The following is a 27099-nucleotide window of genomic DNA, read 5'->3' as shown; positions in this document are numbered from 1 at the left end:
ATAACTAAATGTACCAGCCTGAGGTTTTTCCAATTAATTCCAAGCCCCCTCCCCCACCAAAAAACCAAAGCTATCTCTGTCATCACTTCCATTAATTAACCAATGTTCTCAGTGCTGCAGAAGACACACAAATTACAAAAGAGCCATCTTATGGCCAAAAGAAAACAGACACAGTATCAGAGGTGTAGCCATGTTAGTCTGTATCCACAAAAACAAGGAGTCCGGTGGCACCTTAAAGACTAATAGATTTATTTGGGCACAAGCTTTCAGGGGTAAAAAACCCAATTCTTTAGATGCATGGGGGAGTGGAGGCATAGGGGAAGTAGACCTGATGTATCTTGATTTAAGTAAAACTGTTGATGCAGTCACATGACATTCTCATAAGCAAGTAAACTAGGAAAATGTGATCTAGATTAAATTACTATAAAGTGAGTGCACCACTGGTTGCAAGACTGTACTCAAAGAATAATTATCAATGGTTCACTGTTGAGCTGGGAAGGTATACGTAGTGGGATATTGCAGGGGTCCTGTATTGATGAAAATACTGAATAGTAAACTTGGATAATGGGGTGGATAGTATGCTTACAAAATCTGCAGATGACAAGGTTGGAGGGGGTTACAAGTACCTTAGAGGACGAGATTAGAATTCAAAATGACCTTGACAAATTAAAGAACTGGTTTGAAATCAACAAGATGTAATTCAATAAAGATAAAAGTGCAAAATACTACCCTTAAGAAGGAAAAATAAAAAAATCAAATGCACAACTACAAAATAGGAAATAATTGGCTAAGCAGTAGTACTGCTGAAAAGAATCCCGTGGTTATAGTGTATCACAACTGCATAAGTCAAGAAAGTTTGCCAACATCTGTTTGGGCAGGGCTGTGGGGTTTGGGGCATGTGTTAACACCACAACAGGGGGGAATCTTATAACTTCGCATCAATACTCCCACACATCTTACCAGGCCAATACTAACCAGCAAATTATGAGTTTTCAAATGATACCTTACAAGGCACACTTTGTAGAAATATTACAGTAGGGTGCGGGGTGTAAATACAGGGGAGTATGCCCTATGAGGAAAGGTTAAAAAAACTGGGCATGTTTAGTCTTGAGAAAAGAAGGCTGAGGGAGAACCAGATGAAGTCTTCAAATATGTTAAGGGCTGTTATAAAGAGGATGCTGATCAATTGTTCTCCATGTGAGTTGAAGGTTGGATAAGAAGCAATGGTCTAAAATTGAAGCAAGGGAGATTTAGGAAAAGCTTTCTATGTATAAGGATAATTAAGCTCTGTAGCAGGCTTCCAAAGAAGGTTGCAGAATTTCCATCATTGGAGCTTATTAAGAACAGGTTGGACAAACTCCTGTCAGGACTGGTCTAGGTTTACCTGGTCCTGCCTGAGTGCAGGGGGCTGGACTTGATGACCTCTCAACATCTCTTCCAGCCCTGTGTGCCTATGAAAATGCAGTGATGTTTAAAATTTACAACACAAATTTGATAATTGAATATTTACTGAATCAAGTGATTCAACTCAATGGCGGATTAATGATTTTGCCGCCCCCAAGCCTTGAAATAATTGCCGCCCTCCCCCCCAAGCAGCTCCCATCCCCCCCCCGCCACAGCTCACCTCCGCCTCCTCCCCTGAGCGTGCCGCTGGGTCCTGCTTCTCCCTGCCAGTGCTTGTGCGCGAAACAGCTTCATGAAGGGGGGGTTGGGGGGGGGAAACACGGCGCATGCTCAGGAGAGGAGGCGGGGCTGGGCCGGGACGGAGGGCACGAACCAGCACCAGGGGAAGCAGTGTCCATCTGCTATTATAAATTTGCTGCCCCTGCAAATTTGTGGCCCTTAGGCCTAGGCCTTGTCAGCCTAGGCGTTAATACACCGCTGATTCAACTTTAATAAAGTTTGATTATATAAATCCAGATCTCTTGGTTTTATTTCAAGCACAATTATTTACTGAATACAAAAAATAGGCCTTCCCTGAATGTGATCTCTATGGAGTACTACTACACAACTGCAGTGATGGACAAAGTGTTAATATTATCAGAGAACAGGTATTTAACTTTCTCCTGAATGCTTCAAATCAGTATATAAAAAGCTACAAATTAAGTGACAAATCTGCAGGATGCTTTAGTGAGAGATCTATAAAATTGGTGTTGTTAGTAGTATACGCAACGTACACGATGAATTGGAATCTCTTTCATATCTTCTCTGTGATCCCGGGCATAGTCCCATAGATAATAATCAAGAAGAACTGCATTGATTCTTTCACTCATGTTTTGTCCTTTCTTCTTATAAAGTTCCAGCAGGTGATCACAAATCAATCCACAACACCAAATAGAACAACCTCGGATCTCCACTTCTTGTTGATCTCCAGAATGGAACATTACTCCTGTAGAACAGAGTAGAGAGCACTTCAATTAAATGTTCAGTGGAACAGAAGACAGGAATCACAGAATAGTATACACTTACTCTTTAAGCTACATATAGTTAAATATAAACCAGAGTTTCAGATTTAATATACTGCACTAAAAATCAAGAAAATTCAGCCTGTGCATTTTCTAGGGATTTCGTTTTGTTTTTCTGTGTATATTTATGAGTTGCTGCATTGTTAAACTCCCATCTATTGGGATGTCCTATATATTGTAGTTTTTTCTAAAATACAGCACTAAGTGGCCACGGATGAGGGAAGGGTTGATATACAAGCAAATCCAAATACTACAGCACTATTCAAAGTCAGGAATGCTGCAGGCAGGTGCTATGCAAGCTGCATACATTTATGAATACACCTTATTCCTCTTCTTGCGATTCCAGTCTTTATCTTTTTCTGACAAGAGATTGACAATTATGTATCCACCACGGTATAGCAACAGAATCTGAATATCACCCAGCACTAGAAGACCACAGACTCAATAAATAAAATAAATAAAAACACAATAAGGAAGCTGTATTTGCTGGATATGAAAGTGTGCTATCATGTACTGACAAAACACATTACAGATTAGAATAGAAGCAGCTGTCAGTGGACATGACTAAAGGACTGCCAGATGTAAAGGGACCCATTTATTCTAATGACTACAATAGCTATGCCTTTACTATGACTCCAGAGAGAATTTGCTTATATGGTCTTCAGAATTTCACTTTACATTGATAGGTTTACATAATAACTAACAAAATACCTTTATGTTTCTATATTACTGTTCTTTTCACACACACACACACAGAGTAGCTGTTAGCAGGTCAAGGTAAATGACTGTCCCCACCCTTTTGTTTTCTCAGGTTCAGGAACGGACTCACTAAGTGTATGTTTACACTAGAATTAAAAACCTGTGGCTGGCGCATGCCAGCTGACTTCGACTCACGGAGCTTGGGCTAAGAGGCTGTTTAATTACAGTATAGACATTCAAGCTTGGGCTGGAGCTGCAACCTGAGCTTGAATGTCTACACCACAATTTAACAGCTTCTTAGCCCAAGCCATGTGAGTCAGTCAGCTGGCATGGGCCAGCTGCAGGTGTCTAACTGCAATGTAGACATACTCTAAGCCAGTGCTACTCAAAGTGCCGGTCTGCGCGCACATTGGAAAAAAAAAAATTGCTGGTTCCCCACATCAGATAGCTTGAGAAGCACTGCTCTAAGCCACAAACTGGAGTGGCAGCTATAACCTTGTTGAAAATGGCACCAGCCCTACAGATGCTCAGTGTTCAACTGGTACACATCCTTTTAAATCCAGACTTAGTAGTGTTTAATCCAAATAAATTTACAGTTTAATATTTATATAAGATGAAAAGGATGATGGGGGCGGTCTTCTCATCCCAGATCTTTAGAGAATGTACTTTCCCACTCTCCCCTCATCATTGGAGGATAACTCTGCATACCAACAGGAAAAAACCTCATATACACCTCTTTCATAGATGCTAATCATCTCTATGCTACAAAATTAATATTCATAAACGCTGATGAACCACAAACACACTTGATGCAATAAAGGAGTTGCAAACCTTCACGAAGTTTCCTCATCAATTCATCAGAATATCTCATTGCTCCCAGGTGAACAAGGACTTGAGGGATCCTATAGTCAGCAAATATAGTCAGACTAGAAATATCACTGAAGCAGCCATCTCCTTTCCCTTCCAATGAGCTCCAGGTATCAGCCACTAGTATTTGTGCCCGTTTATAAAAAGACACCTTTTTACCCTGACAGAAAACAAGAATACAACTGTTTAGGCACCTGAGAGACATAGGTATTCAGAGACTTCATTTTGTTAAAGGAAACGATTATTATGCTTACTCAACTAAGGATAGCTAGTTAAACAGAATATAGTATCCTCCTATACATTCCAATAAAAACGTAGAACCAAATGCAAATTTTATATGCAAAAACCCCTTAAACAAGAAATACACCTGAACTTACTGAAGTGGAACTCATATACTGTGATATCAGGTTATTGAATAATATTGCAAAAAGAGAAGGAGTACTTGTGGCACCTTAGAGACTAACAAATTCATTTGAGCATAAGCTGTCGTGAGCTACAGCATTTGATGCATCCGATGAAGTGAGCTGTAGCTCACGACAGCTTATGCTCTAATAAATGTGTTAGTCTCTAAGGTGCCACAAGTACTCCTTTTCTTTTTGCGGATAAAGACTAACACGGCTGCTACTCTGAAACCTGAATAATATTGGTTTATTGTCCATGGGAATTACTGTAATATCAGGTTATTGAGTGACAATAGTTTATTGTCCATAAGTTACACTCCTTGAAGCCCAGTTAATACAAAGTTTCTTTCAGAGGCCCTAGAGTTCACCCAAGACTTTATCCGGAGGAAAGGAACATAGGGAGCATCTTACTGGATCAGACCATTGGTACATCGAGTTCAACAGTTTGCCTCTAATACTGATCAAACAATATAGTCTAGTAAAGGTAACACTTAATATTCATTCCATACAACTCGCCAATTACACAGCGGTAGAGAGGAAAAACTCATTTCAGTAATTGTAAAAATACTTTTGTATTAGGCCTCAATCCTCCAAAGACTTACGCACAGGCTTCCTTCAATGCACTGTGTGCAGTCTCATTGACTTCAAAGTGTAAAGTTAAAAATGTGCATAAGCCTTTGTAGGATTGGGGCCATAGCTCTTATAACTATAAATATTTTTATTATAAAATAAAACTAGATCTGATTAAAATACAGCTATGGCAGAATAGGGTTTGTTTGTTGAAGTGACTACTATAGAATACTAGCAAATAAGATGGGACTTTTATTACATTTCTGAATACTTTTCTTCTACTTCCCCTCCCCTCAAATTGTCACAATTCACAATGGACAGCAAGAAAATTATTCTTTTTCTAAAAAAGGGCTTTAAATTACTCCAGCGAATAGAGCATATTTTTCGCTGCTCTGTGCCCAACTCCAAAAGGACCAAGAGATCAGTAGTGCCAAGTCTGTTTCACTGCACAACACTTGTGTGCTTTTTTTTAGTTCTCTCTCTCCATCCTCCACTCATCCTGCATGGCTGCCCCCCCTCCATTTTTAAAGAAATACTCATCTTAGAATGTTATCGTGTTTCACTTAAATGCTACTCAAAGTATATGTAAGGTTCCATGTAAGGAAATAATACTTTGTATATAAACAACAATTTCCAGCACTTCTCTTTTCAAAAGAAAGAAATTAAAGCACAGCTAGACTGTGATAGTAGTTTTCATGCCCTGGCATGCATGCACTTTTATCCTTCCCAAAATGCTACCACAGTGACCCCATCTCCCTCTAAGTCTTCATAACTTGTCGGCTGGACAGAGCAGAATTAACTAGGGTTGTTGGTGGCAGTTAGTCTCGGAAGAAGCATATATCTTTAGGGAAATAGTGTTACCATTTGAACTGCTTTCTCAGACTGTTTCAGAGGGAAGTTGGGCCAACTATCAGTTTTGGCAGTGGAAGTCCATTGAGGGATTGGATGGTAATCCCTACTCCCCAATGAAAAGAGGAAAAACAGCTGGAACCATCAGAACCCTTACTAATTCTGACCTACCAACAGATCTAATCTTGAGTCAGACAGAGGCCTTAAGTACCATGTTACCAATGCTAGTTGCTGCTAACAAAGCAGTGTATTGAGCATTTAAGATATGATAATGCTTATAGCACCAAATCAGAGAAAAGGTGGATTGTTAGGGAGTGAGGATTTTACAGTTCCAGAATGTTGGACGCGAGGGATACGTATATGCATCATTCATGGGTCACTGCTTTGAAAGGATTCCATGGTTTAACTGGCAGGCATGAGACTCCTCCAGTGTGAATCTCAAAAATCTGGGACACATTTCAAATACAGCAATGATTTTGAGTACAACAGCGATTCACAAGTAATATGGATCTGGCTCCCAGTTCAGCAAAGCACTTAAGTTCTTGCTTAATTGTGGTCTATTACAGCAACTGTTTTTTTGTTTGTTTGTTTTTTTGGGCCGGGGGCGGAAGAGAGGGAGGGCAGTCTATTAATATTGTTAAGGGCACAAACAAAACCAAAAAAAGGACATACTTTTTTGGTTTGTAATTTGCCTTTAAGAACATAAGGACAATAGGGACTCTGATGTCTGTAATTTTAGCAACGAAGTGTCTTGTATGTAGTACATTTTGTGAAACTTGTGCCCATCGAATTGGGGACATATTGTCTTAGTTTTAAAAATTCCCCTAGAAAATCAGAGCATGACTGAGTAAAGCTGAAGTCTATTTTAGTTATACTTTTTAATACAAACGTGAGACACTAATACACATTACATTTTTGTTCTTAAGTGTTATTAGGGAAATTTGATTTGCTTTCAGATTCCTCCCCCACCCAACTTCATTCTCTGCTACTTCCTGATCCTGTATCACAGTCATGGTCCTGCCTTGTGACACCTCAGTCTTCTGCCATGGAAACAATGTTGATAATGTGAAAACTAGGACTGTCTCTCAACCGGTAGCACTGATTTTGTTACAACCAGGGTATAAATTTGGGCAGCAGTGTTTCATCCACCTTCAGAGCTGCCTGGCAAAAAAAAAAAAGAAAAAAAGACAGAGTTTATTGCACTAATGCAAAGCCTTTGATCGTGTAAATGTTTCTGGTGCAATGGCAGCGTTTGTGACTGATTTTCATTCTGCAGTTTGTTTGCAGCTGCTATTTATAATGCAAGACTCATTAAGCATTCAGACTCTTGTGAAGGTTACATAAACCTATTTTGTCATTACACAGATAAGAAGCATATTCTGCTGATCGCTTTCCAGTAAAGTGTTTATCCTTTAATCAGAAATATATCTGAGGGAAGGAGAAAGAATATGCTTTGAACTGTTTAAAGTGAACAGCACAGTAAGTTCAGAAACCAGTTAGGGTGGACCTCTTGTAGAATATAGGCCCACATTAGATTTGGATGAACTATGATTTTAAATTGAGTTGGGATATTAGCAACAGATCCAACACAAATGACCAAAAAGAATAAGACCATGAGAAAGAAGAGTTGTTGTGAAACGTGTAGTAACTCTTGTGCGGCAACACTACGTCATGACCCCATTCTGGCTTATCTCGGAGTGAAGCTGGATCACACACTAACCTTCCATAACCATCTGAAGAAGGTAATTGCCAAGACAAAGACAAGGGTCAACCTGGTCCAGAAACTGGCAAGTACAAGTGGGCGAGCATCACCATCAGTGCTAGGGACAACAGTCCTTGTGTACTCTGTAGCGGAGTATTGTGTGCTGGTATGGACCAGAAGTAGCGATATTCAACTTGTTGCTGTCCAACTGAACACTGCAATGTGGTGCATCACTGCAACCCTCAAGTGAACCCCAACACCTTGGCTGCCAGTACTGTTGCATGTTGCAGCAAATGGATGGGGAAGCAATGCCACAACACTTTGGGAATTCCAGAGGACCACAGAAAATGAAGTCTTTCCATTCACCAGGACCTTAACACCGTCCCTCACCACCGCTTGAGGTCATGTAAGCACTTTTGGACCCATGCATTTAAGCTTCAACAAATGTGACTTCAACCCTGATGATGCTTGGAAAGCAGAAAGGAATTCATAAAAAAATGTCACAAATAAATGGCCTGTGAAAGATCCAATGCAGAAGATCCCTGGTTTTGATCTTCCACGAAGCTCATGGGAAACTCAAAACACATCCGCACAAATCATGGCAGATGCAGATACTTGCTGTACAAATGGAAAATTAAAGACTCTCCACCGTGCAACTGGGGTCACCCAGAACAGACCATGGAACATATAACAACTCAATGCCCGATTCACAGATACAAAAGGAGGCATCACAGCAATACACTCTGCTAGTCCAGATGCAATTATCTGGCTTAATCATCTAAATGTAAAAAAAGATAGAGTTGTTGCTCTTCTTTGTATGGCTGATGTAAATGTAGAAGAAATAGTGACCCTTCAAATACCAGTGTTATCTTATTTAAGATTCAGGTTAAATAACAGAAATAAAACATAGTTAACTGGGTACCAGGTGCAGTAAATAATTGGCTATAAAAGAAACTCCATCTGGCCTTAGCAAAGGTCCAATAATTGGCAATGACATCACTTATTTGTTAAAAAGGTATAAAAAAGGGAAACTCTTAAAGCATTCGTTGCTAATACCAGTCTGACCGTGCTAGAGCTAACCAATAGCCCGTTTGTAAGTGTAACCCTTCTGCCCATCAGAGTTGGCAGCAACAAGGGCCGGGTTCAGTATCTAGGGGTTCCATTCCAATAACACAATGCAAAACCGGCTCGAGCCCCCCCCCCCCCCCCCAGTGACCTGGGACAAATATATACCACCCCTACTGGGCGCCTCCAAGAGGCAATACTTCCCCTCTCGCAAGCACGGAGTCTGAGTGTAGCAAAAAAAGCCTTTTCATAACAGAGAGAAACAATGTGGCATTATGTTGGGGAAACACCACCAACAGGATTCATAACACAACCCATGAGCAAAAACCCACCCCAAGCAAATTGGCGCGTGTCCTTTCCCTTGGGTTCTTGAGTCCAGCAACCCAAAATCACCCAAAGGCCCAAAAGTCTCTGTCCCTGGTCAGGGCAGCCCCAGAGTTCGAAAGTTTATCTGCAGAGTTTTACCTCCCAACCTGGGTGGAAATGGGGGGGGGAAGGGGTAAGGGGCACCTTACATGATCTGAAGCTGACTGTGCCACAGCTCCATAGGGCTCCGCTCCGCCAGCCAGTCCACAAACTGCTCTGCGTCCCACAAGCAGCTCCCATCGTCCCATGAACTACTCCACCAGCCGGTCCATGAACTGCTCCGCTCGGCTTCCCACGAACTGCTCCACCAGCCGGTCCACAAACTGCTCTGCTCGGCGTCCCACAAACAGCTCCTGCCGTCCCATGAACTGCTCCAGCAGCTGGTCCACAAGCCGCTCCAGCTGTCCCACAAACTGCTCCACGATATATCTTCAGGTTCCCCCACTACTTAACACAACACTCAGTGATTTCAGCTCTTAGTCAGTTTTTAGCTCTTTTGTGATTTCAGCTTGTAGTAGGGGAGCCTCAGTGCTGGTGCACCATTAGCCCAGAGTGAATTCAGCTCAGCAGCCTATAACTAGACTCCTAATGGAATCAACATTAGCTCTGATATTCCACAGTGGAGAGAGGAGGAAGTGCAATTAGCGTGTAAGGCCCTCACCAGGAGGCCCATGCCACCAAGTATAAATACCTGTCCCCAGCCTCTCTCAATTCACAGAGTTTTGGAACCCATGTCCCTGGCCTAGTGAGTGCTACTTAGCTGATGGCGAGTCCCTCCATCATAACAAAAGGCCCAGTACAGTTCCAAGCACAGTTCCCATAATCAGGGTAATAATTTATTCTTCCTGCCCCAATAACAGAGACACTGGGGATCCCACAGCAACCAAAGTGACCATTTGGGCAGCTATGGGCTTGTGCTAGGTGGGGTGGGTGTGCCTATGCAAATGAGATCAGCCCCTGAAGTTCTTTTCCACAACTTGCCACACCTCACCACCAGATGTCAGGGTGGAGCTCATCCTGACTCTGCTTACATCAGTATCTTGATCAAATGCTTATAAAATGTTTTGTTACTGTTTGGATGTAATAAATTGCTTATTATTTAGGTTTTTTACACATATTTAGAGCACCTGTATAAATACCATCTGGTTTTGGATTTAATACAGAAATTTATGATTAAATTAATATCATGGTAATACCCTGCATAAATAATCATTCAAACTCATCTCAACTGTTTCCCATACAGAAGACATCTCATTTCTCAGTAGGAAGCCACAAAAAGAAATAAAACATCACTTACTGAAGGCCAGCTAGAGGAAAAAAAAAAAAAATCAGTTATAAAATACCATTCTGCACTTTATTGGCCTGCTTCCTCTTTGCATGTTGTCCATATGCTTTACGTTCCAGTTAAGGTGATCAAAAAAAGGTATCTTGAAAAGACTGCATCCATTATCACAAATGCTCATACAGGTCTTCACATGTTGTGTTCAAGCCGAGTACTAGTATAGACAGGACTAAACACAGTGCAGCTCACCTGCTCTGACACCTGGGACAGAACATGCTAGCACAGACCAAGCTCCAGTATAGACAGGAGATGCCAACAAATGAACAAAATTGACCAGACCCAATTTCCTGTACAGCAGCCCTTTCCTTTTATGAGACTGTGTTTCATTCTGCTCCATCCCTGTAGAGATGAGCTACTGAGCAGAAGTATAACATTATGGGTCAATTCTATTTTATATTCATCTATGCAACACCCACTGAAATCAACAGGAGTCAAGGGGCAGATCCCCAGCTGGGGTCAATTGTTATACTCCATTAAAATAAAAATTTCTTCAGTGGCTGTTGAAATCCTTAAAAAATGGGGAGAAAGGGAAGAAAAAAACCCTGGAGTCTCAGCCCTGGTCTACACTATGGGGTTAGGTCGAATTTAGCCGTGTTAGGTCAATTTTAAAATGAATGCGTCTACACAACCAACCCCGTTCCGTCGACCTAAAGGGCTCTTAAAATCGACTTCTGTACTCTTCCCCAACAAAGGGGAGTAGCGCTAAAATCGACCTTGCTGGGTCGAAGTGCAGACGCAATTCGATAGTATTGGCCTCTGAGAGCTACCCCAGAGTGCTCCACTGTGACCACTCTGGACAGCGCTTTGAACTCCAATGCGCTAGCCAGGTACACAGGAAAAGCCCCAGGAAATTTTTGAATTTCATTTCTTGTTTGGTCAGCGTGGTGAGCTCAGCAGCACGTAATCATGCAGTCCCCCCAGAATCGCAAACAAGCTCCAGCATGGACTGAAAGGGAGACACTGGATCTGACTTCTGTATGGGGAGAAGAATCTGTGCAGGCCAAACTCCAATCAAAAAGAAGAAATGATAATATATATGCCAAAATCGCACAGGGACACACAGCAGTGCCACGTGGAAGTCAAGGAGCTCAGGCAAGCCTACCAAAAGACAAAGGAGGCAAACGGTCACTCCAGGTCAGAGCCCCATACATGCCTCTTCTATGATCAGCTGCATGGCATTCTAGGGAGGGACCCTACCACTACCCCATCACTATCCGTGGACACCTGAAAGAGGGGAGTCTCATGCAACAAGGAGGAGGATTTTGTGGATGAGGAGAATGCTCAGCAGGCAAGTGGTGAATCCGTTCTCCCCAGCAGCCAGGACCTTTTCATCACCCTGGAGACAATACCCTCCCAAGGCGGGATCCCCGACCCTGAAGCTGGAGAAGGCACCGCTGGTGAGAGTGCACATTTGTAACTACAGTACAGGGTTTAAAAGAAATAGTGTTTAATGTTTTAATTCTTCAGGGCAAATGGGATGCATTTGCAGCCAGTACAGCTACTGGAAAAGTCTGTTAACGTATCTGGGGGTGGAGCGGGAATCCTCCAGGGACATCTCCATGAAGCTCTCCTGGAGGTACGCTGAAAGTCTTTGCAGAAGATTTCTGGGGAGGGCTCTCTTATTTCGTCCTGCATGGTAGGACACTTTACCACGCCAAGACAGTAGCAAGTAGTCTGGAATCATTGCAGCACAAAGCATGGCAGTGAATGGTCCTGGGTTTTGGTCGCATTCAAGCAACATTCGGTCTTTATCTTTCTGTAGTAGCCTCAGGAGAGTGATATCATTCATGGCCACCTGGCTGAAATAGGGGAATTTTTGTAAGGGAACAGTAAAAGGACACTGTTCATGCTGGGTTGTTTGTGCTTGGCTAGAAGGAATCATCCCAGAGAATAGTGGCGGGGGAGGGGTGAAGGGATCATCCCAGAGAATAAATGATGCAGCGGGGTGGGAGGAGTTGTGTGCTGCACATCCACCCAAAAACCGCAGACCCTTCTTCTAAATGTGTAGCCCCACCGGCATTGCTTGCTATGGGAAAGGATGGCACTGCAGTTTGAAACCATTCCCACATGTTATGAAGGTGTAAGAAGCCAACCCCACGTACCAAAATGCTTACCATGGCTGCCTGGGAACTGAATTCTGTTGCCCGGCCATTTGTGATGTGTCACCATACCGGCAGGTGCTCAATACAAAAGGCAAAATGTGACCTTGTATCTAAAGCACATATGCTGTCTGCTGTGAATCGCTTCATTCATGTGAAAGTCTCCCTTTTGTCCTCAGAAATGATCCCCCTATCATCTCCGTCCCTGAGGTTATCGCAGATTAGAAGGTGAAAAAAACCGAACTCGCGCTGACATGTTTTCCGAGCTCATGCAGTCCTCCCGCACCGATAGGGCACAGCTTAATGCATGGAGGCAATCAGTGGCAGAGGCCAGGAAAGCATTAAGTGAGCACAAAGAACAGAGGCAGGAGGTGATGCTGAGGCTAATGGGGGAAGCAAACGGACATGATGAAATGTCTGTTGGAGCTGCAGGAAAGCCAACAAGAGCACAGCCCCCCGATGCATCCACTGTATAACTGCCTGCCCTCCTCACCAAGTTCCATACCCTCCTCACCCAGATGCCCAAGAACACGGGAGGGGGGCGGCGGCGGAGCTCCAGGCACCCAGCCACTCCACTCCAGAGGATGGCCCAAGCAACAAAAGGCTGTCATTCAAACAAAACAGTTTTGATTTGTAGTGTTGTGGCTACAATAAGCAATGTGGTCTTGTCCTTCCCTCCTCCCGCACCCCACCAGGGCTACCTTGTCAGTTATCTCCCCCTTTTTTTTTTTTAAATTAATAAAGAATGCATGGTTTCAAAATAATAGTTACTTCATTTCCTTTGCCAGCTGTGATCGAAGGGGTCGGGGGTTGGCTTACAGGGACTTAAAATCAACAAAGGGGGCAGGTTTGCAGCAAGGAGAAAAACAAAACTGTCACACCGTAGCCTGGCCAGTCATGAAACTGGTTTTCAAAGCCTCTCTGATGTGCAACGTGCCTAGCTGTGCTCTTCTAATCGTTCTGGTGTCTGGCTGCTCAAAAATCGGACGCCAGGCGATGTGCCTCAACCTCCCACCCCGCCATAAATGTCTCCCCCTTACTCTCACAGATATTATGGAGCACACAGCAATAACAATGGGAATGTTGGTTGCGCTGAGGTCTGACCTAGTCAGCAAACAGCACCAATGAGCTTTTAAACGTCCAAAGGCACATTCTACCACCATTCTGCACTTGCTCAGTCTATAGTTGAGCTGCTCCTTACTACCGTCCAGGCTGTCTGTGTACGGCTTCACGAACCATGGGAGCAAGGGGTAGGCTGGGTCCCCAAGGATAACTGTTGGCATTTCAACATTCCCAATGGTAATTTTCTGGTCTGGGAAGTAAGATCCTTCTTGCAACTGCTCGAACAGCCCAGAGTTCCTCAAGATGCGAGCGTCTTGCACCTTTCCCGGCCATCCCACGTTGATGTCGGTGAAATGTCCCTTATGACCCACCAGTGCTTGCAGCACCATTGAGAAGTACCCCTTGAGGTTTACGTACTGGTTGGCAAGGTGGTCCGGTGCCAAGATAGGGATGTGTGTTCCATTTATCGCCCCACCACAGTTAGGGAACCCCATTGCAGCAAAGCCATTCAGTATGACCTGCACATTTCCCAGAGTCACTACCCTTGATAGCAGAACATCAGTGATCGCACTGGCTACTTGGATCACAGCAGTCCCCACAGTAGACTTGCCCATTCCAAATTGATTCCCGACTGACCGGTAGCAGTCCGGCATTGGAAGCTTCCACAGGGCTATCACCACTCGATTCTCAACTGTCAGGGCAGCTCTCATCTTGGCATTTCTGCACTTCAGGGTGGGGGAAAGCAACTCACAAAGTTCAAGGAAAGTGGCCTTATGCATGCGGAAGTTTCGCAGGCACTGTGAATCATCCCATACCTGCAACACTATGCGGTCTCACCAATCTGTGCTTGTTTGCTGGGCCCAGAATCGGCATTCCACTGTATCAACCAGCCCCACTGCCACCATGATGTCCCAACTGCCACAGCCTATGCTTTCAGGAACATCTGTGTCCATGTCCTCATCACAATCGTCCTCGTGCTGGCGTCTCTTAGCCCGGTTCTGCACACACTCAAGGATCATGCGCAAGGTGTTAACAATGCTCACATCAGCAGCGGTGAGCTGAGCGGGCTGCATGCTTGCCGTGGTATGGTGTCTGCATGGGTAACCCAGGAAAAACGGCGCGAAACAATTGTCTGTCGTTGCTTTTACGGAGGGAAGGAAGGAGGCGACTGACGACATGTACCCAAAACCACCCTCAACAATATTTTTGCCCCATCAGGCATTGGGAGCATAACCCAGAATTCCAATGGGCAGTGGAGACTGCGGGAACTGTGGGATAGCTACCCACAGTGCACTGCTCTGTAAGTCGATGCTAGCCATGGTATTGAGGACATACTCCGCTGACTTAATGTGCTTAGTGGGCACATACACAAATCAACTGTATAAAATCGCCTTCTATAAAACCGACCTAATTTGGTAGCGTAGACATACTCTCAGATAAAAGGAAAAATAGAGTTAGTGGGAGCAGAATATGACCTTTCAGGGGCTGGAATCATCTCTTCCTGTGTGTTTATATAGACCCTGGTACAATGGGACCCTGATTTGATTGGGAACCCTGTCACTCCTACAATACAAAAACAAACAACAGCAAGAACGGTGAAGAAGGAAAATAAACTGTGTGCTTTTACTCAGAAAAGTGTGCATCATCCATAAGGAATGCATCACTGACTAGTACAGGAGTTATTTATCAGTGCAAGTAATTAAGGCAGTCCCTATTGCAGGGGTGGCCAACCTGAGCTTGAGAAGGAGCCAGAATTTACCAATTACATTGCCAAAGAGCCACAGCAATACATCAGCAGCTCTCCCCGCCCTCCGCCATCAGTTCCCCCTTCCAGCGCCTCCCACCCACTGGCAGCCCTGCCAATCAGCACTTCCCCCTCCCTCCTGATCAGCTGTTTCGTGGCATGCAGGAGGCTGGGGGGGGGGGGGGAGAAGAGGGGGAAGGAGTGGAAGCATGGCAGGCTCAGGGGAGGGGGTAGGAAGGGGTGGAGTGGGGACAGGGCCTGTGGCAGAGCCAGGGGTTGAGCAGTGAGCTGGCACATTGGAAAGTTGGCGACTGTAGCTCCAGCCCCGGAGTTGATGCCTATATAAGGAGCCACATATAAAACTTCTGAAGAGCCACACGTGGCTCCGGAGCCACAGGTTGGCCACCCCTGGCCTATTGGGTTTCAAGGAGCACAAAGGCTTTAATTAAGCAAGTGAGTTTTAAGTAATTCTTGTAATTTTGTTATCTATTGTTAGCTGTATAGATAAAACACAATTTTACCATATCTTAAAATTAATTTCTTAAAAGAAAAAAAACAAAAAAAAAGTTCCCTTTATTACTAATGATTAAATATTATTAAAAACCCATTAAAATATCAGATTTGCTTTTCACTACATGCTGTTTGCTTTTTACAGGAGAGAAACATCAGCAAAAATTGATTAGTCAATTTCACTCTCAGGTTCTCAAGCACTAGCACCATGCTATAATGTTTGGATTGCAAACACAGCAGAAGAATTGTTACCATTGAAATTCAAAAATAAAAAGATTTCAGGGCAGCATTTCTATTAGTCTTTGATTTTATGGAAGCTTGTTTTCACAAGACCTCAATTCTGACAAAATTTGACCTGTTGTCATTTAAAAAAAAAAAAAAAGTTTTCATGGACAGCTTAACAATAGTTTTGGGGTACGCTCAGTAATAAGTGAGCTCTTTTGAAGTTCAAAATTCCCCAGCAGAACTAACTTACCTTAAATGTAGCCTCATCTCTGTAAGAAGGAAAATTCTCGACTACTATACGCAGTAGTTTCTGAGCACTTTTCTCACTCATTTTAACACAGGTGACGAAAGAGCCTCCAAACTTCTCAAGCAGAATTGTCCCAGTTTCTTTCAGAATACGATGTCTCTCTTCAATCAAAGGCATGGGGACATCTGTGTCAGAGCGAAATACATGTCTAACCTGCTCAAGTGTCATAGTGGCATAATATGCCGCACTGGTAATAGGTATTCCTTCAGAAAAAGGAAAACAAAACCTTTTAGAATGTCATGTTATATAGGCATTTGCGAAATAATAATACACTGAGGATTGGAGTGGTTATATTACACTTGTACACTGGAAAGTAATGTTTACAAATTAAGATGAATCAAGTATTCAGATAACTGTTAAGTTTGGTTTTAAATGGAGACAGTGCTTTATTAGGTCTGTAGACTCCTATACATAACAGCTCCCAACAGCAGGTCATCATAGTACATTTCTTCTCTTTCTTCTGTGTCTTTTCCCATTTCTACTAGTCTTCAACACTTGATTTGAGGTTTAAATAATATTCCCATGCAAATATCAGTACGTGATTCTTACTCATATTTTTACACCAGTCATTCTGAATCCACATAAAATACTCTTACAGCTTTCCCCTTATTTGTATGCACTCATTGTGGTTTCTTCATTATGACATTTAACTAGACCCACACGGAGAATTTTTCGCCATACCTTCACCATTGGGCTAGCACTCCTTCAGTGATAGCAACTGTGGAAGCACCAGCCAACACCAGGCACTGTGTCAAGTATCAGAGGAGTAGCTGTGTTAGTCTGGATCTGTAAAAAGTGGCAAAAGAGTACTGTGGCACCTTATAGGCTAACAGACATACTGGAGCATAAGCTTTTGAGGGTGAATACCCACTTCATCGGATGCATGTAGTGGAAATTCCCAGAGGCAGGTATAAACATGCAAGCAAGAACCAGGCTAGGGATAAGGAGGTTAGTTCAATCAGAGAGGATGAGGCCCTCTTCTAGCCTGATTCTTGCTTGCATATTTATACCTGCCTCTGGAAATTTCCACTACATACATCCGACGAAGTGGGTATTCACCCACGAAAGCTTATGCTCCAATGTGTCTGTTAGTCTATAAGATGCCACAGGACTCTTTGCCTCTATTACTGTGGTTTCTAGACTTGCTAGAGCTGCATTGGTGTTAGATTAACAGGAGAGAATTCCCTAAGAGTCTCAGTGTAGACAAGGTTTACTTGTTAATCACAAAAATATAAAATTAATTTTACAAAGTATGTATCTGAAATAACAGGAGTCACATATGCATAACTACGTAATTGTCAAAAGTATAATTAATAGGAAAAAATATAACCCAAGACAGAAATTGTTTTGCATATACATGATTGAATAGTTTACTTTAATTTCTGTAAGAATAGGTATTATTAGAGCCCTTCTATTTCATCTCACGTGAACTTGATGGGACTACCCATGTATACTAAGCTGCTCACCTCCATGTATTTGCAGGATAAAGGAGTAACTTTGAAACTGACTCTGAGACAGTCTTGAATTTCCTCCTTCCCCCATCATAATGATAACTGGCATGTAGATTTTTAGTTAAATAAGCAACTCAACCATACAGCAGCCATGCTGCTCCACCACAATTCACAGTACTTATGCACTAACCATCATCAAGTGCTCTGTTGATTGCAGCACAAAGAGACCAGTAACCACTGTACATCTTGCCTCTGTACTTCACCAGACACTTACAGTCTTCATGTTCAGACCAAAAGGAAAAGTTAAGGGTATCTGCAAGAAACACCCAGTTCACTGCATCATCACTCACTGCTTGAGGGTTCAGTTCGTGAAGAGATTTCCAGCCAGCCAAACTGAACTCTTTTGCTGAGACTTTGTCAAACAGAGCCTCTGCAACTTTCCTCACTCCCTCCTCTTCAACGAGCACGTCTTGGCTGCTCTCGGCTATGAACCTGGCAGAGTCTTTAGGGGACAGGAACGCTTCCATGGCTCTCCTTCTGGCGACAGAGAAAGAGAAACACCCAGAGTCACCCAGGGGCGTGGCGGGGCCCAGCACGAACAGGGCCATCATTAGCATCACCCAGGTCTCGCGGTGGGTTGGCCCCGCCCCTTGCACGTGGTTAGCTACGGGCCGCCAGAGCACTTCTCCCCGCAGAGCGTACCACAAAGGAAGGAGAACTAAGGCCCGGGGCCGGGCCCCCCGCCCACGCTTAACACCCCAGGCGGGCGCTGCTGCAGCGGGGACGAGCGCCCCCAGCCGGTTCCCTGCTTACCTGGGCGGACTCGCGGGCGCTTCGCGCGGAGTGCTCCGCACAGCGAGCGACGGAACAAGGAGGCTGCCCCACAGAACGAGAAACAGCAGCGCACAGCCTGCCCCTTCCGCCTTTCTTCCAGCCGTCGCACCTTCAGCAGCCAATGGGGACTTGCCTGATGCGCATAATAGCGGCGAGAAGACAAGACGCGGGGCGCTCCTTCGGAGCTAATACACAGGCTGCGAGAAAGAGCCGATTAACGGAGCGGGGGCTCGGCCTGGCCTTTACAGCAGTTTGTATCAGAAGGCGGTGAGGCGCTAACTCCGCCTTACGGACTCTTTATGGAGCTTCTGCCAAACGCTTTCCTTCTCTGTAACTCCTGGTGCAATGAGAGGGGCTAGCTGCTGATTTGGGGGTAAAGGAGAATGCGGGGAAGGCAGAAAAAGGGAGTTCTGAGGGAATTATATTGCAACACGAATAATCAATTGCTCGCAGAGCGATTTGAACACAGAAAGCACCGTGCTTTATTTTAAAGCGTTATATGCCTACAACAGGCTTAAGGAACGTGAACAAAATACCGCGTCATGTTCCCCCATAGAAGCCGTTTGTTAGCCGCTGGTAGTCAGAAAGACACAAGACACCATCACAGGGCCTAATAACATCAGCCACACTATCAGAGGCTCGTTCACCTGCACATCCACCAATGTGATTTATGCCATCATGTGCCAGCAATGCCCCTCTGCCATGTACATTGGTCAAACTGGACAGTCTCTATGTAAAAGAATAAATGGACACAAATCAGATGTCAAGAATTATAACATTCATAAACCAGTTGGAGAACACTTCAATCTCTCTGGTCACGCAATCACAGACATGAAGGTCGCTTTCTTAAAACAAAAAAACTTCAAATCCAGACTCCAGCGAGAAACTGCTGAATTGGAATTCATTTGCAAATTGGATACTATTAATTTAGGCTTAAATAGAGACTGGGAGTGGCTAAGTCATTATGCAAGGTAGCCTATTTCCTCTTGTTTTTTCCTACCCCCCCCCCAGATGTTCTGGTTTAGCTTGGATTTAAACTTGGAGAGTGATCAGTTTGGATGAGCTATTACCAGCAGGAGAGTGAGTTTGTGTGTGTATGGGGGTGGGTTTTTGGAGGGGGGTGAGGGAGTGAGAGAACCTGGATTTGTGCAGGAAATGGCCTAACTTGATTATCATGCACATTGTGTAGAGTTGTCACTTTGGATGGGCTATCACCAGCAGGAGAGTGAATTTGTGTGGGGGGTGGAGGGTGAGAAAACCTGGATTTGTGCTGGAAATGGCCTAACCTGATGATTACTTTAGATAAGCTATTACCAGCAGGACAGTGGGGTAGGAGGAGGTATTGTTTCATATTCTCTGTGTGTATATAAAGTCTGCTGCAGTTTCCACGGTATGCATCTGATGAAGTGAGCTGTAGCTCACGAAAGCTCATGCTCAAATAAATTGGTTAGTCTCTAAGGTGCTACAGGTACTCCTTTTCTTTTTACAAGACACTATGCTTTCCATAACTCAAAAGCCTTTAGATCATGATTTGAGACAGAAGTTATGGGTCTATTTCAGGAAAAGATAGATGAGAGTCTGTGGCCTGCAACGTGCAAGTCACTCTAACCCAGGAGTTCTTAAAGCTCATTGCATTATGACCCCTTTCAGATAATAAGTTACTACATGGGGCAGGGGGAGGGAAGAAAGGGTAGAGCTCAAGCTTTAGCTTCAGCCCTGGGTTCCAGCAAGTCTAATGCTGGCTCTGGCAACCACATTAAAATGAAGTCACAACCCACTTTTGAGAATCACTGGTCTACCCGACAACAGGCCCATCTGCCTGCAAAGGCTAACAATTGTAACACCAGTTTTAGGCTCATTTACACTGTATTGTGAAATAGTCCACACTTAATAAAATATAGTTGGACACTACCATTTCCTGCACAGAAAATACCAGCAACCCCATCTCTGCTATTCAGTGGAATAACTACTTACAGCATTAACAGACCCAAAGCACTACTGATGCTTTATATCAGGGGTTCTCAAACTGGGGGTTAGGACCCCTCAAGGGGCTGTGAGGTTATTACATGAGGGGTCACAAGCATTCAGCCTCCACCTCAATCCCCACTTTGCCTCCAGCATTTATAAAGGTGTTAAATATATACACAAGTGTTTTTAATTTACAGGGGGAGGGGCATGTCACACTCAAGAGGCTTGCTGTGTGAAAGGGGTCCACCAATACAATAGTTTGAGAACTACTGCTTTATATTGATTTTAGGAATTGAGGAAGCTGACAATTTCTTGTTTTCTGTATAAAAATTGCTCTAAGGTAGGATTGAGTAAAGCATGTGTAAGAATAGCGACACACACTAACCAGCTTTCTTGTATCTACATCTTTGCCACAAGTGGTGTTGATAGCTGTTTGGGAGGGTAGCTGAAGTGAAATGTCTCAGTAATGAAAACAAGCATCCACACAAACTAGATTTATCAGATCCAGCCGTGTGTAAGGTGGATAGTTGTTTTTTTTTTTCATTTATTTTTATTTAGGAAGTGAAATTAAAACTTGTAAACTATCACTACAAATGCCAAGGTACATGAGATATCCAGAGGTACTTTTATCATTTTTTGAATTTCTCATGTTTCCTACATAAGCCAACATTTAACAGGGAAACAATACAAGTGTTTCATGTAAGCCTGTACACAATGAAAGACCAGGATATTTTTACAGGTTACAGAGTATCTATCAAACTCCCAATTCTTTAGAAGTGTCTACCTCATACAATTGAAAGATGTGAAAACAAATCAAAATGTATTTATTAGAGGTACACCATCTTTCATCTCTATAACAGTGTTATTTGATACAGCAAGGCCATCAATGACCAGACTTCAGGTGGAATCTAACATTGTAACTCAGATATCACAAAGTTTTAAAGGTTTTATTCACATACAGTCAGTAATATAGACAAATGTGCTGCAAATCAGATAAGTAGGGACAAACACTTGCAACAAACCCAAACCCAACCCAACTTTTGCATATGTTGCAATTTATTCCCAAGCAGCAAAGCTTTGAATCATGGTATTTTCACCAATACAATTTAATTTGCCAAAACACAAGTCTGTATCAGAAGCAGAAGAACTTAACAGCAATTTTCAATTACAATTCCTTGCGGGGGGATGAGGGGGGGAGGAGAAGAGCATCAATTTTAGATATTACCTTCATGGATATCTAAAAAAATGACCACCAAGTATAGATTCACTAAATTTATTTTAAAAATCATAAAACATTTCTTACAAAAGAGCATTACATTCTGCACACTGCTCTGAATGGATGCCAGAAACATGGACTACTAATATTCTCCCCCTTCAAAAAATAAAAATAAAAATACAGTGTACATAAAGCAGGGTGTTCACAATAGTTACAGAAAAACATTACAGATTACCACCAACTAACAAAAATAAAAACCACTCTCTCTGCTGCTGTTTCAAAATTCCAATGTTAGTCTCGCGCAACACCCTGTTTCCCCCCCAAATATTTGTAAGGAACTAAAACATTACATCTGGTGGACAGCAAAGCTTTCACTACACCTCAAATGCAGAACACCTATGAAGCAGAGGAATGTTGGCTTTTTAAACAGAAGCAGATAAAAAAAAAAAGATGCAGGACTCCTTCAGTTCTTCACTAGTCTTAGAAAAACTTTCCAGAATACTGCTTCACACTATAAAAAAGAAAAAATATCTTGCATTAGAATCCTTCAACATCTGCATACTGCTTCACACTATAAAAGAAAAAGAAAAAAAAGCATGTATTAGAATGGTTGAACATACATTTTGCATCAATATTTACACACATTTTTTTAAAAAAATCAAAATTACAAGTTCTCAAAACACTTGCATATTTTTAAAGACTAAGGGTTTAATTCACATTTAAGCATTAATACTCTGAAGTTCAACATTCAAATCTATTATTACAAAATATTTACTAGTTAGCCAACATGTTAATACAGAAAAATTAAGCAAATTAAGCAAATTAAATCTAAAGCTGTTAATATTTGGCAGAAAAGACAAGGTAATGCCAGTAAGGTGTGAAATGCTGCATTAACAGCACCAATCGTTTTCAACTTGTCCTGTAGAGGGATGGCCTGTGCCATATGGCAGACTGCGATTTGTTGTCGATTTAGTTATCTAAAAACAACAAAATCACTAGTCTTCCACACAGAACTAGACCAACATCCACTGAAATCTTCTATATTTTCTACAGGCTCTATATAATTTATTAGAAGTAGTTTTTGCAGCAGTTTTCACCAGAGAAATGAGAGGACTGCTCGGTTAAGGCGTCTTCCAGCAAGATTAGTTTTGAGGGCGTCTTCATTTTAGTAAGAATGGAGAACAAAAGAGAATAAAAGGCAAAACTACCAAGTGTAGAAGTCAGGTCCTTATATAGATATTTTTAAAACCCTGCCTTCTAAAAGCTACATCATATAAATAGAGAAGAAGAACTTTAGAATTTAGTGGGAGTGCAACATTAAAACTTTAACTTGCCTGTTCTGCAGTAAATACTGTGCATTCTGTATCTGATCCTGTGTGCCTGTAATAGTTATTATCCGGTCTTCTGAGCCTTCTAAAGGTTCATCAATTTTGATTGAAGCCCCTGATTCATGACGTATTTGTTTGATCCTCTGACCTCCTTTCCCAATAATAGATCCAGCCAACTAGAAAAAAAGCCAGTCATTTACATTTTAATATAAAATTTCCCTGTAAAAGAAGTTACAGAATTCAAGGTGTTACTCTCGGTAGTTTCTATGATTTTTTAGAGTGCCAATGGAAATTGCTCCCTTGTGGCCACCATTTGTTCGCAGCATTTTTGAGAAATAGTCAAATTGACTAAGCAAAAAAATCAAGTTGACTAGTCTATTTTGATTGCTCAAGATCAGTAAAATACTAAGTTTTACTATTAATTATTTTTGTAGAATGAAGCGACAAAATGAACATCAAATAATCGAAGAGTGGCAGTTTGGAAAAATATATACAGCATAGAAAGAAAAAGGGTGAGCATCTGAAATATTTCTGGTTCATTTGTACAATCTGGACAAGATGTTTTAGAGAGCTATTACAAAAAGAATAAAATACTTACATCTTTGGGAATCGTTACTTGTGTTGTGATGATGGGTCCACCGAGATCACCGTATGATCCACGACCCCCTGCATAAGAATAGTCTGATTTAAACGTATGCATCAAGTCCTTATAATACTAAGCAGTAAACTATGCGTAAAATGTATAAATATAAACTTACCATATCCAGACCCACCCTCAAACTATAGGAAAAAAGAAAAAGGTTTAGTGTTCTTATTTAATGAATCAAACATTTAGACAAGAAACATTTGTAGCAAATGTACTTAACACTCATTAAAGGCGCTGATTTGTTAACTCTGGGTATATCCACACAGCAAAGAGAAACCTGTGGCTGGCCCATGCCAGATGACTCAGGCTCAGGCTGTGCGGCTGTTTCATTGTTCTGTAGACTTCCGGGCTTGGGCTGGAGCCTAGAAGTCTACAGAACAATAAAATAGCCCCACAGCACAAGCCTGAGTCAGCTGGCCCGGGCCAGCTGTGATTTTTTGGGTAGACATACCATCTGAAGACTAACCCCATTTTGGGCAAAGAAAAACACCACAGTGCCATAAAAGCATATGCAGAAAGAAAACGACTGCTCTGCACAATCTTTCCAGCCTATGTACCTCAGCCCTATTCTGGAAGAAACATCTAGGACTGAGATTGCAATGACACCAAGGATCTGGATATGTATGTTAACAAAAGAATGTAAATTAATAATGTTATTTAGATACGATACAAATGGACATCTCACAATAGTGACTTACTGATCCAAGATCAGAACTTATGACTCAGAAGTGAAAAGCCCAGCATTTCAAAGCCACTTAAACTACTTGGTATGACGACAGCTCTTGTGCTCTACAACGTTTTTCTGAGCCCAAATATGTGACTTTTATTGAATCTGCAGATCGTATCAGCCCTCCTCTCACTCTGCCTAGGTCTAGGCCAATAGTTCTCATCCTGCGGCCTGCTTGCAGCCCAATCGGCACATAGCTGTAACTCATGTGACTCCATGTGAGCCCATATAACCCATAGAGAACTGCATAGGAGAACCACTGGTCTAGGCAAAAATTAAGTGGCAACTGTAAGGCAGTGCTTTAAGAAGATTAGCCCCAATACATAGCCCCAATATAACATGCCCCCCAATAGCCACAGTGCCCCCCCTCCCCTCCGATCCAGGATAGAAGAGTGCTAAAAAGAATCAGAGCACATGATCAGTGCAGAAACCTGTCACTAATTCTATGGAACTTCACTTGATGTCTACAGTGCTTCACTTCATGCACTTAGTTCTCCAATGTTCCTGATTAAACACATTTTAACTGATTCCTCTAATTTATCACTTGTAACCTCTTAACTCCTTTTTTAAAGTGCAAAAACTAACTAGATTTGGATACTTATTAAAATTCAAATTATAATTCAACAAATTAGTCAGAAATAGGGGAACATGCAGAATTGTTATTTGTTTGTAGAATTTCTAATTGAGCTGCTTCTTAAAATAATCTCGCATTTATTTACCTGCTACCTCTGGTCCTTTTTGAGAAATATGCCAAAAAGGAAACTATTTAGAACCAAGTGTTCAGTTATTCATTTGTTCCTAAGCAATGAATATGGTATAATCATGTTACTTAGCAACAGAGTTATCAATGCAGTATATTAGAACTTACAGTGGAACACAAAAAAAGAGGAGAATGAAAACCACTGTACAGGGCTTCATTCAAAGTTATGATTTTATATTTTATCTGTATACTTAAATAGTGCAAAGACCAAACAATGCATACCTGATAAGATGCTTATCCATAAGTGTATGTTATAACCCAATTTTAACATTTTCATAATTAAAATTTAGCATGAAAAACCAAATAGAATATTTAGCTTCTTACCAATAACTGGTTAGAGTACATTGCCTCAGCAGATCCATAGTGGGATACAAGCACAAAGAGTGCTGTTGTAGTAGAAATTTCTGCAAAGCAGCAAGTGATGTGATGGTAGAGTAATAGCACCTCATGGATCAAATGTTAGGACTAAAAAAAGGGGCAAAAGGGCAGAGTGGATCTAAAGAGGCAAGATATTGAAACAACAATAGTTAGAGGCTCTTTACCATTTTCCTCTTTGAGAAAGTTTCTGCATATTTGTACTCTGGGATATTAATTGGTAGTACAATCCCCAAGAGAAAGCTTAGCAACTGCAGCATTTGCTCTCAAGAAATGGACAAGTGAAAGATGTCAAATGAAGAGTATACCTGCATGAATCTGTAACCAGAGCACTAAATGGAAGGTTTCTATAACTTCATAGTACTACACAAGCCTGTCATGGGCTATACCTAAACTGAAGAATTGCCTGATGTCCTTCTCATTGTCTGAGGAGAACATCCTTAACCAGCTAAAAAGGCACTCCCTCTGAAGCAGTAATTATAGCAGATCAAATTAAAAGGAAAGAAGCTCACTCACCAATTCTGGTGGTTGTATGTCATCACAGGCGTCCACGTGACACTGCATCATCTTGCGAGAGAGACCATGGTAAAGGGAGAGAATGGGGACAAGAGAAATATATCTGAGTCCATGTCCTCAAGCAGAACTATAGCTAACGAAGTGAAGGTGTGCATGTACAAACACACACACACACACACACAGAGGATGGAGATGTGTAGGGGAATACCCTTGTGCTCCCAACCACCTTCCCCAGTATAGAGTACCGAAAAGGGAGAAGGAACCAACTGGCCACTCTGTTTCCTCTAGATTCTGGCCAGTGGCAGGGTTTTTGGAGGGGGGAGCCTGAAATGGCTCATCACTTCTTCTCTGCCCCTTTGGATGGGACAGATTTTCCTGTTAAGGATGCAACAGACAAATAGGGCACTCTGAGTTAGCTTTACCACCTATTGGCAAATGTTACCCCCCAAGCACCAAACCCTCATGCTTTTACTTCAGATTCTTCTGCCTGATGAACCCTCATTTCAATAGTGAGTGCAGAATAAAGAGTGGGAAGCGAAGGCTCTCTCTCCTTTTTGCAAGAGCGGTAACTGTACTTCCTCCTTATTTTAGTATCCCTACTAATGGGGACAAGGTGTGTGAGGTAATATTTTATTGGGCCAGCTTCTGTTGGTGAAAGAGACAAGCTTTCCATCTTACACGGAGTTCTTCAGGACCTGCTAGTTCACCATCAAAAGGTGGTCGAGTTAAAGATATTATCTCACCCACCTTGTCTCTCCATTATTCTGGACCAACATGGCTACAACACTGCAAACAATGGAAGATACCCATCCTCAGAACTGTTTCACTTTTGCTGAGGGTGCAACCTACTCTCCCTTCTCCCAACTTATGGACTATGTTCCTGACCTTGAGATTCACATAAAATCATCTATGGTCAAAAGATTCAGTTATCTCCGAGTTGTGTTTTACACACAAGTTCTGCTTATGGCTCCACAGCTAAGTCTGAGTACTTAAAGTAGGGCTAAT

The 27099-nt window shown here is 42.3% G+C and overlaps 2 protein-coding genes across 6 annotated transcripts in view; both read right to left on the bottom strand.

Annotated features, from left to right (window-relative positions):
* Nucleotides 1–1915: 1915 nt before the first annotated feature.
* On the bottom strand, nucleotides 1916–18592 carry QNG1 (Q-nucleotide N-glycosylase 1). 3 transcript variants are annotated; one of them, XM_077817524.1, is made up of 5 exons: nucleotides 18538–18592; nucleotides 17915–18261; nucleotides 16217–16476; nucleotides 3996–4191; nucleotides 1916–2389 (listed from the first exon to the last, which is right to left on the bottom strand). In XM_077817524.1, exons 2-5 carry the CDS (start codon nucleotides 18249–18251, stop codon nucleotides 2157–2159), a joined length of 1026 nt encoding a protein of 341 aa, XP_077673650.1. In that variant the 5' UTR covers nucleotides 18252–18261; nucleotides 18538–18592; the 3' UTR covers nucleotides 1916–2156. The 3 variants fall into 3 exon arrangements, with proteins under 3 accessions (XP_077673650.1, XP_077673652.1, XP_077673651.1); XM_077817526.1 differs by lacking the exon at nucleotides 18538–18592 and adding an exon at nucleotides 16955–17059 and having other exon boundaries at nucleotides 17915–18024; XM_077817525.1 differs by lacking the exons at nucleotides 17915–18261; nucleotides 18538–18592 and adding an exon at nucleotides 17740–17892.
* Nucleotides 18593–21333: 2741 nt separating this feature from the next.
* HNRNPK (heterogeneous nuclear ribonucleoprotein K) overlaps nucleotides 21334–27099 on the bottom strand; it is a 27026-nt gene continuing 21260 nt past the window's right edge. For 2 of the 3 annotated variants that reach the window (XM_077817521.1, XM_077817520.1), the window contains exons 12-16: nucleotides 26095–26145; nucleotides 23829–23850; nucleotides 23669–23751; nucleotides 23077–23246; nucleotides 21334–22313 (exon numbers count right to left, since the gene is read on the bottom strand). In XM_077817521.1, the coding sequence (XP_077673647.1) occupies nucleotides 22280–22313; nucleotides 23077–23246; nucleotides 23669–23751; nucleotides 23829–23850; nucleotides 26095–26145 (360 nt within the window). In that variant the 3' untranslated portion in view covers nucleotides 21334–22279. The remainder of the gene's footprint in view (nucleotides 22314–23076; nucleotides 23247–23668; nucleotides 23752–23828; nucleotides 23851–26094; nucleotides 26146–27099) is intronic. The other variant, XM_077817522.1, reaches the window with a different exon arrangement.

This window comes from Eretmochelys imbricata, chromosome 5 (assembly GCF_965152235.1).
Source record: "Eretmochelys imbricata isolate rEreImb1 chromosome 5, rEreImb1.hap1, whole genome shotgun sequence".
NCBI lineage: Eukaryota > Metazoa > Chordata > Testudines > Cheloniidae > Eretmochelys > Eretmochelys imbricata.
The sequence above is the reverse complement of the archived record's forward strand: the minus strand, read 5'-3'. Positions and strand labels throughout refer to the sequence as shown.

What these genes read in the sequence shown, in the direction of transcription:
- QNG1 (XM_077817524.1), bottom strand. Translation starts at nt 18,251, where the DNA reads ATGGAAGCGTTCCTGTCCCCTAAAGACTCTGCCAGGTTCATAGCCGAG. An exon ending in GAGATGAGGCTACATTTAAG is followed by an intron (nt 4,192 to 16,216) that starts GTAAGTTAGTTC and finishes GTTTTCTGTCAG; the next exon opens with GGTAAAAAGGTGTCTTTTTA. An exon ending in GATGAGGAAACTTCGTGAAG is followed by an intron (nt 2,390 to 3,995) that starts GTTTGCAACTCC and finishes TCTGTTCTACAG; the next exon opens with GAGTAATGTTCCATTCTGGA.